The 12,642-nt window shown below is 42.0% G+C and overlaps 1 protein-coding gene across 1 annotated transcript; it reads left to right on the top strand.

The window, feature by feature from the left end:
* The first annotated feature begins 406 nt into the window (after nt 1-406).
* LOC113173451 (venom prothrombin activator omicarin-C non-catalytic subunit-like) lies at nt 407-12,642 on the top strand. Its single transcript, XM_026376861.1, is given in 26 exon segments — nt 407-655; nt 1,103-1,185; nt 1,837-1,959; nt 2,500-2,712; nt 2,798-2,959; nt 3,288-3,509; nt 3,605-3,770; nt 3,959-4,139; nt 4,618-4,714; nt 4,894-5,099; nt 5,312-5,459; nt 5,587-5,799; nt 5,974-6,152; nt 6,155-8,193; nt 8,322-8,493; nt 8,922-9,158; nt 9,368-9,584; nt 9,777-9,956; nt 10,100-10,216; nt 10,312-10,383; nt 10,491-10,576; nt 10,658-10,813; nt 10,902-11,046; nt 11,442-11,593; nt 11,685-11,867; nt 11,954-12,642. Coding segments are annotated over 26 exon segments (6,051 nt in total). The 5' UTR covers nt 407-500; the 3' UTR covers nt 12,101-12,642.

Raw genomic sequence — 12,642 nt, 5'->3', positions numbered from 1 at the left:
TGCAACAGTCTTGAGAATAAAAGTTATTTTGTTTAGGGCAGTACAACGAGTGAGGCGTAAACCACTAAAGATGTACAGTGCAGTACATACAAACAAGATGACATCAAATATAGATTTAAGTACAGTAGAGAAATATTTTCTCATTTCACAAATATAAATAAACTTGGTTTGGGTGTTGTCTCCACATACATCATTTTACTGGCTCATTTTGACGTCATAAGACATTTGTAGTAATCGGTATAAGCACAGCCCCTAGGGGGTGACTCACAGCAAAACCCTAACCTACCACATGAGGTTTGGATTACGAGACAGAGGGAGAAAAACACATGCACAGACACAGTTCATTGCCCTGGGACATAATGTTTAAATGTGGTGTGTGTGTGTGTGTGTGTGCGTGTGTGTGTCAGTGACAGATAAAGCACAGAGCAGACCTCTCCGTCAGATCACAGCTCCCTCACTTGCAGAACAGACCGGTGTCACCTGGAGGATTGATCCCAGATATGAGGCTCTGTGTCTGGGCTGGACCTCGGCGTGTCCTGCCTGTCCTGGTTCTTCTGACTTTTCTTCACGTCAAAGCAGAAAAACCCAATGAGAGACACTACTACATCGCTGCTGTGGAAATAGACTGGACATACTCTGAGAATGGCAAACCTGGGTAGGAAAATTTGTGATATTAAATATTAAGAATTCAAAATGCAGCAAGTGTTTTTTTATTATGAGATTCATAGTTTTTTACCATTAATAATTTTTCCCCATCTTATAAAATAGTTTAGTCCCATTATAATTTATTTGTTGGACTTTTGTGTGTCTAAGCTCATTTAAATCTGGTCTTATTGAAGATTTTTGTACTTTGGAGAAACAAACTGTTCTTGCCAAACAGTCTGTTTCTAATCTACAACAGTATCAACGTTGGAACGACACACACACTCACACACACACTACATTTAGATGAGTACCAGGTCACACACATTACAGTTGCAATATGCATTGAAGCAGTGTGATCATACCGTACGTTAAAGTCCACATCTTGGTGATTTTGTGTGGGACACTTGTTTTCCTTGTGTTTTCTGATTTACTCTGTGTGTTTTCCATCATTCTCCAGCTCTGGCCCCTCCTATAAGAAAGTGGTCTTTCGGGAGTATGAGAAAGGCTTCAAACAGGCTAAGACACATCCCTCCTGGTTAGGTAAATATTGCATAGGGTTTACGTGTCTGTCTGACTGTGATTACTGTAAGTTTCCCTGTCTCAAGTTCACTGTCCATTTTTTGATAGTAAAACATCACAGAGACATTTATTTGCTAATATTTTCCGGAAAGAGAATTGATTCCCTAAAGAGAATAACATACTTACAGGCATATCAGCTGGAAAATTGAATATGTGTCGAACTGGTATGTTTATGCAGAATCATCTGTCGAATATTTTTTATTTTGTAAATGTAATTAACACGAATTATAGTATTTAAAATAGATATAAATTATAGGTTTTTATCTAAATAGTATATTTTATTTTCCAGGGATAAAAATGGGCTTGTTGGGTTTTCTATATCATTTTATTTACAGTTATATTTTGTAAGATCTTAAACCTTAAACACTTTAAAGTGCCTTGAGATGATTCCTTTTGTGATTTGGAACTATACAAATAAAATTAATTGAACTGAATTAAATTGTATATATTACTTGTATTGCATGTTACTCATACCGGCCAATAGTTAGATTATATCTGCTGATTGGTGGAACTCAGGTAGTCAGTGAATGACCAACAGTAACACAGCGAGTCACTATCGAGGCTCATGATGTTTGTCCAAAACATAAAACTGTCCCCTTTATCTCTCTGCAGGTCTACTTGGACCCACACTGAGGGCTGAGGAGGGGGAGATGATTGTCGTCACTTTCCGAAACATGGCGACCGGACCACATAGCATCCACCCACACGGGGTCGCTTACGGGAAACAGTCAGAGGGTGAGAGTCTTTTAACCCAGCTGCAGCAACCATCTACAGCACAGTGTGACAGGCTGCTGAGGTCGCCGTGGGTGTTTGTGATGTTATTCAGTCTAATAGTTACACAACATTACCCAACACAACAAACAACTGTGTTTATCTTTTCTAAAATATTAACCAGGACAGGCAGATTATCAGAGCAGACGGTACTGAAGTCCAGCAGGAAGCATCGCTAAGCCTTAGGAAATCACTGTCTGCCCTTACATACAGACAGAAACAAGAGCCCATTAGTGATACTGTGGATTTAGGAAATTGAGACTAAGTGTGTCTTAATTTGCACTCGCAAATGATTAATCTAAAAGTCAGAGTGCAGAGAAATTCAAAATTAAAGAAGATCATGCAGGAAGCGCTTGATTAATTCTTCATTATTTGGGAACTTGGGAGGAATGTCATTTCATAAAAGAGAATTAATCATCTCCTCAGACCCCTGCTCGGCACTGGAATTTAATTAACCTGAACATTCCTGATGATGCAGTGACGTTTTGCTCCTTTGCTTTGCAGGAGCTCACTACTTTGACAACACATCGCAGAAGGAGAAAGAGGATGACGTAGTTCAGCCGAACACTGAACACGTCTACTACTGGGAGGTGACATCAGATGTTTCTCCACAGTCAGGTGACCCCACCTGCCTCACCTACACCTATGTTTCCCACCAAGATGTTGTTAGGGACTACAACTCAGGCCTCATTGGTACTTTGCTCATCTGTAAGACTGGTAAGCAGCAAAACATGGCTGTGTTTCATTTGCTGCTTCATGAGGAATGTGAATGAACTGGGATGATTTGTCTCTGTCTTTTCAGGCAGTCTGGATGATTCGGGGAAGCAGATTGACGCCCACCAAGAGTACGTGTTCCTCTTTGGGATATTTGATGAGAGAGTGAGCAAGTACAAACCAAACAGTCAAGCCCCAGACAACCACGTCAAATACACCATCAACGGATACACGTCGGGCTCGCTGCCAGGTTAGTCACTCCGATTGATAAATGGTGAGTTAACGAGTCAGCGAGTGAGTCAATCATACAGAATGAGCAGGTAGACGTGATGTGCAGATTTGGAAAGTCATTTCAGTGTTTTATCTACTGCTATTTACCACATTTACTGTATTTCCGAGGAGATTTTTAACATGTGCTTCTCTTCAGTTTAGAAAAAGCTGTTCTTAAACACTCAGCAGATGTTTAGTTACTCTAGAGTTGGTCAGTTATAGGTAGTTACTATATATGTTCTGCCTTAATCAAATTATTTAAAGATCAAATATGCATGGTGACCAGCAGATTTGTCTTTCCCGTCCAGATGTCACTATATGTGCTCATACCTCTGTGAGCCTTCACCTGGTGGGGATGAGCTCAGAGCCTGAGGTGTTCTCAGTACATATGAATGGTCATGTGCTGCAGCAGACCGGGCATAAAGTGTCTTCAGTGGGACTAATCAGTGGCTCCTCCGCCACTGCCAACATGACGGCTTTCTACCCAGGCCGCTGGATGCTGTCTTCACGCACTTTCAAGCACATAGAAGGTAAGAGTGTACTTCACTGAGATCAACAGAGTCCTTGTTCACTGCAGATTGATGGATACTATCAGCCACTGAATGCAAATCTACTGCTGTTCCAGCTGGCATGCACGGTTTTGTGGATGTGAAGAAGTGTGACGGCTTCGAAGCAACGAGACGAAAGCTCACTATAGAGCAAAAAAGACAAAGCAGGGAGTGGAAATACTACATAGCTGCTGAGGAAATAGTCTGGGACTATGCACCTCAGATCCAAAAACATGTTGATGAGTAAGCAGCATTTACCTACGGTGTATCCTCTGTGTATAATGTACTTCACAGCTTTTCACTTTTGCTGTAATGAAGAGACAAAACATCATTTTCCATCATTCACTCTCTTAGGAAAATCTAGAGGGCCAGTGTTTAGAAGCTGTTCATTCATTGAAAGCTTTATAACTGACTTAAACTTTTTTTTGTAGGGACTTCAAGCACCTGTACCTGAAACAGTCGCCAACACGCATTGGTCCGAAGTACAAGAAGGCCGTGTACTATCTGTACAATAATGAGTCCTTCACTGAACGGCTAGAGGACAAACATAAGAAAAGTGGTCGTGGGCTCCTGGGCCCAGTGATCAGGGCACAAGTCAGAGATGTTGTCACGGTGAGACCAAGTTAAATGTATTTATTATTATTTATTTAAATCTGATTATGGAGCGAATCATGAGCAAGATAAAAGTCTTAATTCTGCTAAAGAGGAGATCAGGAAGGGATCTACTGTATGTATGTAACACTGGTTAATGAAAAATGTTTGTAGATGAATCCACATATTACCTGGTTTAAAACAACAACTAACAGACACATAATGAAGAAGTATTCTCCTTTATCAGAGGGTGATAAGATGCTGTGAGAACTTGGTTTATTTCTGCTACTGTTCATGTGAACTCATGAAACTTAAATGGACACAGCACCTACACTGTTCATCAGCTGTGGACATAAACACTATCAAATCATAGCTGTGCCTGGCAATCGGTGGTATTTCGAACCAATGACTGTGGTCTGAGGACATGTGTCACTTGTATATTGTCCTTCATTATCACAGAACATTGTTTACACTCACACATTCTCCTGTTCTTTTACAGATTGTTTTCAAGAACATGGCCTCCAGGCCCTACAGTATCTATCCACATGGACTGACAATAGACAAATCAGCAGAAGGAGTCAACTACCCAGAAGGAGGTACAGAGTCTCTCCACATTATATATATATATATATATATATATATATATATATATATATATATATATATATATATATATATATATATATATATATATATATATATACACAATTATATGAAAAGATTAAACTCTCAGTCTGACTGAAATAAATGGAGCATTTCTCCCTCTGGCTGTCAGGAAACCAGTCTCACGGTGTTCTGCCAGGTGAGACACGCACCTACGTGTGGAGAGTGGCTGAAGAGGACGAGCCATTAGAAGGAGACGCCCGATGTGTGACACGAATGTACCACAGTGCTGTGGACACACCACGTGACATCGCCTCAGGACTCATAGGACCGTTGCTCATCTGCAGGAGTCAGTCCCTCAATGTCAGGAATGTGCAGGTAAATACGTTCAACCTGAACAACCTGAATGGAACCACAGCTTATTACCTAGATATTACCTATTCATTTTTATATTACTCTGATATTACAGAGTTATTAATGAGTTATTACCATGATATCTCCTTCTTATTACCTAACTATTACCACACCTTGACCCAGTTATTACTTAACTGTAAAGCAAACAGCTACCGGTGTCTGATTTGTTTCTACAGCTGAGAGCAGACAAGGAGCAGCATGCCATGTTTGCTGTGTTCGATGAAAACAAGAGCTGGTACCTGGATTACAACATTCGCCAGTATTGTGATCGATCCAAAGTCAACAAGGCAGACCTAGACTTTTACAAGTCCAATGTCATGCACAGTAAGGCTTAACTTAATCTCAAAGGATCTAATAAAAGCTCATCATGTTATGACACAAACTCTCACATCTCACTGCATTGCCTTCATCATCCCGTTTGACGACTACATTCATGTTCGTATCCTTACAGCGATTAATGGTTATGCATTTGAGAGTGGCCCGGTCTTAGGCTTCTGCAACGGTGAGGTTGCAACGTGGCACGTGTCAAGCGTTGGAGCGCAGGACTACATCCAGACAGCTACGTTTTACGGCCATCCATTCATGCTGAATGAGCGGACGGAGGACTTCCTCAGCCTCTATCCCATGACTGGAGAAACCATCACTATGAAAATGGACAACATTGGTCAGTGGAGGATCACAATACCTCTTTTTAAGTCACATCCAATTGTTCTACCAGTAAGAATGCTTTGTACTTGAGGCATTAAGTCCATAGAGACTAATAAAATTTAGTTGTGAATCTTTTGTGTATGAAGAGTAACAGCTGCTTAGCTCTGTCATGAACGCTCTTTCTCTTCAGGTATCTGGCTCATGGCTTCCCTGAATTCCCATGGTACAACCAAAGGAATGCGTGTGAAGTTTCGGGATGTGGAGTGTTATCGCGATTACCAGTATGACTACAGTGAAGAAGAAGTTAAAACAAAAGAAACCAAAGCCTTTTCTTTTTGGAACCCAGCCACCTTGGATGATATCAAAAGGCAGAGGAGAAACCGAAACCGGTGCAACCACAGACTGTGGAGATAGATATTTACACAGACATGTTTGCAGACGAATTAGGTCTCAGGTCACGGAAAAATCAATCTACAGACTCAGATGCGGAGTTGCTGGACCTCTCTGTCCTGGACTATGATGTTATTAATGTGCCTGACAAAGGTATTAATATCAACATCAGCACCAGTGAAACACAGAGGAAAAATGAGACTTCGACTCCAAAACCAAAAACTCTAGACAAGACATTGTTTTCAATTTGGAACGAGGTTGACGGCATAATCACAAAAGTAATTCGTTTGCTAAACATGAATGAGAATTCAACATCTGTAGAGAAACACAGCGCTGAATCAATGTTTAATGATTCTTCTGTATTTAAAACAGAGAATGAGACGTTCTCCTCAAACGGGACAGAGGTAGACAAAGTAAACCTGACAGTGGTTAATTCACTGAACCGAAGCGTCAGTGAGAACACGACACATGCACAGAACAGTATTACTGAACCTACTTTTACCAGTTTTTCTGCAAATAAAACAGAAAACACATCTGTTGTATTACTAAAGAAGGACAGTGTCTCTGACGATGTCTCAAATCTCATTAACAGTGGAATGTCTGACACAAGGAACACAACATTTCACGATGCTGTAGCATCATCAGTGATGGGAAATGTATCTGCAGAGTCGGCCAATCTTACAGTAACATTAAATGAAACAACACCAACTGCAATTTTAAGTTCTGTCCTGGAGCTGGACTCAATCTTGGTGGAAGACTCCAAGGAAAAACTGACAAGAGGGGATGTGTTCTCTTACTCTGTGCCTCTCCACGGTGCACCAGAGCACAACGTGTCCGTCCTCACTGTGTCACAAAGGGAAGATGAGAATAAGACAGCAACAAACCACATTAACAGGTCAGCAGATGCAACTAACCACTTGTTGTCCATACAAACAGCTGATGTTGGAGACGTTAACATAAACAACACAGACAGCTACAACTTGACAGCTTTCAAATTGACAGACAACAAAACCAATGTAAATGGTTCTTTGAGGATTGTCCCAGAGCTGCAGTACGAACTACAAATGAATTCCTCTGAGGTGTTGATTAATTCAGCTAATTCAAGCCTTGAAAATGTGACAGACCCCGAGACTGAAACACAGTCTTTACAAAATGTCACAGTGAACACATACACATCAAATTCCTCAGAGGAGATTAGTTCAGAGAGCAGAGAGAACATATCAGCGTCTCAGAGCAGGTTCAACCACACATCTTCTATAGCAACATCCTCCAATGAGACTAGGGCCTCAGGGAGCCTGTCCCTCTCCAAAAGTGCAGTTAAAATATACACTTCTGAAGATCTAGGTGCCTCAGACAGCAGCAGCAGTGAGGAAGTGTTTGTCTACCTGAAAGAAAGTAACACACAGGTTATTCAAACCACCTCTGTCAAAACACAGGGCCACAACTGGACTTATGATGGAACTCACCAAATGGTTCCTCTGGACATTCCCGATCACAGAAAATATTTTGAGAACGAGACCCCTCAGAAAGAACCAGCTCCAAAAAAGAAGAAGACAGTGATTCTGCGACAGAGGCCCCTGAAGGGCCAAAGCATGAAAACAAAGAAGAAGAAGCAGTACCAGCCTCAGGCCAGGAGTGGATTACCATTTTCCCCTCGCGGATTCAATCCAGGCATGACGCCGCGTGGGACTCGACCCAATGTACCACAACCTGTCTCTGATGAGCAACAGCTCATTAACTCCCCTGTGGTCATCGGTCTGCCTAGGGCAGATTTCAGCGACTATGAGATGTACATTCCTGGGGAACAACCACGTCATATAGAGCTGGGTGGGCAAGACGTGACAGCAGATGAATATGAGTATGTGACCTACATAGACCCCTACAGTGGTCATGACGAAAATAAGAATCTCAACCTGGATGAAACCATCAAATACTTCTTAAAATACTCAGGCCCAAATGTAAAGACTTATTTCATTGCAGCAGAAGAGGTTGAGTGGGACTACGCTGGCTATGGACAGAGGTAAGCTCAGAGACTGTATCAACAAATGCTCCTTAGATGTTTGAAAAGACAAGAATGTTCAGATTCATTATACATTTGTACTCATCCATACACATGCTAAGCTAATGAAAGGCCCTGTTATCACACAGGAGGCAAGAGAAGTCGGACCAAAGCATGAGAGAAATGACCACATTCACCAAGGTGGTTTTCAGGGGTTACATGGATAGTAGCTTCAGTACACCTGATGTCCGTGGAGAGCTAGACGAGCATCTCGGTATCCTGGGACCTGTCATCAAGGCGGAGGTTGGACAAAGCATCATAGTAAGTACTGCGTATATATATATATATTATTATTATATCCTCATTACAGTTTGCTTTTGCTTTTTTTTTTTTGCTTTTATTGTCTTTAAATGATGAGGCTGAAACCATTCGTTAATGTTGCAAGAAGCAGAGAGTAGCTGAGAACAGAACATTAAGAAAATCTTAGTGATATGATAAAACAAGACGGTAACTAAGTCAAATATACTAAACAAATACTTAAGCATTTTAACTGATATAACACAACTCACCTGTATTTGCAAACTTCCACCAAGCTAAGCTAACCCACTGTAGCTCTGTATGTACTTTAAATGGTTGATGACTGGTGTCAGTCCTCTCACCCGACTCTCAGGAAGAAAATGAACAAGCTGATTTTCCAGAACATCTAATTCTTAACTATAACTCCCAGCGCTGTGTCCTTTGTCTGACAGGTGGTGTTCAGGAACAATGCCAACCGTCCCTATTCCATACATCCCAATGGGGTTTCCTACACCAAGCAGTCCGAGGGGCTGTCCTATGATGATGGTTCCCAGTCCTGGTATGAATATGACAATGAGGTTCAACCCAATACCACCTTCACATATTCATGGAAGGTCAGTTCTTCTGTCGGGCCACTGCAAGATGAGTCTAACTGTCGGACCTGGGCCTACTATTCAGGTGTTAATCCCGTGAGTATTGTACTCTGTTCATTAACTCTATGTTTATTACTAAAAAATACTCGTACAAAAATTATATTCACTGAATGTAGAAATTGAATTTAGGAAAAAGACACTGTGGGACACAGATGAAATTAAAACTTAATAATCTGAAATATAAACAAACAGAGTCTACACATAGGAGCTTTCAAACACTTTAGACTATATGCTGTGTCTTTTAGGAACGGGACATCCACTCTGGTTTGATTGGCCCTTTGCTGGTGTGTCGAGAGGGAACCCTGGACAGGAACGTATTAGACACGAGGGAGTTCGTGCTGCTTTTCATGACCTTTGATGAGTCGCAGAGCTGGTACTATGAGAAGAACAGCGAACTGATACAGAGGAAAAACCGCAGGAGAGCGATGAACCCCAGCTTCGAGGAGAAACTCAAGTTCCATTGTAATTCATCATGTTCCTTCAGCTGGTCTGCTTGAAATAATCATGTTCCCAAAAGCTTTTGAGTATCATCAACACAAATTATATTGCTTTTAAAATACAATCGTTTCTTATGTAGCTTTCATACATTAAAAAAAGAAAATCAAAGTCACCTGCTCAACATGTTGAATGAGCATCTCTGTGTTCTTTCCATAGCCATCAATGGAATCATATACAACCTAAAAGGCCTGAGAATGTACACCAACCAGCTCGTGTGCTGGCATCTGATCAACATGGGCTCTCCCAGAGACTTTCATAGCGTCCACTTCCACGGACAGACGTTCCTCCATAAGAAGGCCACCAGCTACAGACACGCTGTCTATCCACTACTGCCTGGTGAGCACCTCAGTGTTTGTGAAATCCGAGTGAAATCCTTCTTTCAGCTCTTTATTAGAAGTCATGCTGCACAGTATTTACCTCAAAACAGTGTTGAGGAAGATAATGTGTACTGGTTGACGTCAGTGTCACTGTACACGCAGGGAGCTTTGCTACTCTGGAGATGCGTCCAACCAAACCTGGCCTGTGGCAGCTGGAGACAGAAGTTGGATTCAACCAGCAGAACGGCATGCAAACCCTCTTCTTAGTCCTCAATAATGGTACAAACCATCAATATTGCTCTGCAGCATTTGTATGTATGTCTTTCTAACCACTACACTGACGTATCGATGCTCTGTGCTGTGTCTTCTCTAAGACTGCTACCATCCCCTGGGAATGGAATCAGGCAGTGTGAAAGATGAGCAGATCACAGCAATCAACACTAGAGGTAGCTACACGCCTTCTTCCTGTCTGTAGTAAACTGTGTTCTCACCACGATCACACATGATGATGTGAACTGTTGTAGTAAAGTTCTGTAACCAACACTGTTTGAAGGATACTGGGGGCCTCATCTTGCCAGACTGAACAATCAGGGGCAATTCAATGCATGGAGCACAGAGGTGAACAACAGCTGGATTCAGGTGTGTGTTGTAGATGCAGGTACTGATTATGTGCACTTGTCTTCAGTGTGAATTCACTCTGCTACCTGTGGACTTGTTCAGGTCGACTTCCAGCGGCCAGTTGTGATCAGCCAGGTGGCCACGCAGGGAGCCCGGCAGTTGTTCCAGACCCAGTTTGTGGACAGGTACTCGATCTCTTACAGCACCGACAGGCGGAAGTGGATCTTCTATAAGGGCGACAGCAGAGGCTTGAGGAAGGTGAGTGAAGTTTGATCCATCAATCTAAAGAGAAGTGACGTGTGATCACCTCTTCACCTCTTGTCTGTGGCTCACCCTCTTTTCCCAGGTATTTACTGGGAACCAGGAAAACTCCGATACAAAGAGAAACACCTTCTTTCCTCCTTTGATTGGACGGTTCATCAGGCTTCACCCTATCAACTGGTACAACAAGGCCACAGTCCGCATGGAGTTCTACGGCTGTGAGCTTGATGGTGAGAAGTTACTGCTCATGTATGAAGGTGGTTAAGACATCATGTCTTGATGGAACCATGCACATTTTCCCTCAAATTCTTATTTTATTTTTCCAATTAACAAAAGACAGCAACAAAGAACTGTTTCATCCGCGTCTGTAACTTTTTGATGCAGAATAAAAAACTTTATTTATTTACATTGTTCACTAAACACATCAGTATCTTCCTAATAGACCCCAAAATGCACACGTTGGGTTGAAATTGAGGTAGAGTTTGTGTCTGACTTTTGGACATCAGCTGTATGAGACTTATTAAAGAAATCACTGATAAACTGCAGGGTCAGTGGTTCGACTCCCAGTTCCTCCCCGACCACATGTTGAACCCAATTCTTAATCCTCTACCTACTCCTTCCTCAGGCTGCTCGGTGCCTCTGGGGATGGAGAGCGGACTGATAGAAGACCATCACATCACTGCCAGCTCCACAGCTTCCAGCTGGTACGGCGGACCCTGGAAACCCTCCTTTGCGCGTCTCAACAGACAGGGCACCATCAACGCGTGGCAGGCTAAGGTACTGATGCTAACCTCACATGACAGCATTCAATGTGTGAATTTGTACTTTTGCACGTCTTAACTTACAAGTCAGACGTGTTCTTCCACAGTATAACGACATGTACCAGTGGCTTCAGGTGGAGCTGCCCCAAGTTAAGAAGATCACAGGTATCGTGACACAGGGAGCCAAGGCTCTGAGGAAAGAGATGTATGTCATGTCGTACAGCCTGCAGTACAGCGACAATGGGATACACTGGAACCATTACACAGATGATGAGAATGTCACATTCAAGGTGAGCTGCAGTAAAATCACGTGGAAACTTTGCTTAAACAAACTGGAGTTTTCTTCTGAACAATCTCTCTCTCTCTTCAAATCCAGACCTTTCCTGGAAATACAAACAACAGTGACCATGTGAAGAACTACATTTACCCTCCTATCTTCTCCCGCTTCATCCGAATCATCCCCAGGACCTGGTGGGTCTCTCTCACCATGAGAATAGAACTACTGGGCTGTGACTTTGAGTGACACACACACAAACGTGTCAGGTCCACCATGCTCATATACTGTACAAGCACACTGACACATGTAGTGTCTGCTCACTGCATGCATCCACCTGCACACATACTGTAACGTATAGAGGATACTTCACAGAAATACAGTATCGTAAAGCACATTTATTGAAGTCATCATGTGAAACCAGCTGCTACATAAACTTTATGGAGTTGGATGCTGCAGTCAAGCATTGAAAGCAAAGAAGTCCTTTTACAAATGAAAACAGTACAAAGTGTAGTACAGTATAGAGTAGTATACAGTAGTATAGGCCCACCTATGGACAGACATGGTAATGTAGCTGGTGCTGTGTCTGCGTCGCTGGTTTTTGCCTAATAAACTTTAAAAGATGCAAAAATCCAACATGTGATAGAATGTAACTTAGTAATCTTAGCCCCTTTTAAAGTTGCATTTGAAAGCTTATACCAGTTCATCTGAAATCAATAGAAATAAGTGTAAATATGTAAACAAGTAAACAGCATAATTTATTTTTCAATAAACATGAATACTGTTCCTAC

This window comes from Anabas testudineus, chromosome 21, assembly GCF_900324465.2.
Source record: "Anabas testudineus chromosome 21, fAnaTes1.2, whole genome shotgun sequence".
NCBI classification, from domain to species: domain Eukaryota; kingdom Metazoa; phylum Chordata; class Actinopteri; order Anabantiformes; family Anabantidae; genus Anabas; species Anabas testudineus.
The sequence above is the reverse complement of the archived record's forward strand: the minus strand, read 5'-3'. Positions and strand labels throughout refer to the sequence as shown.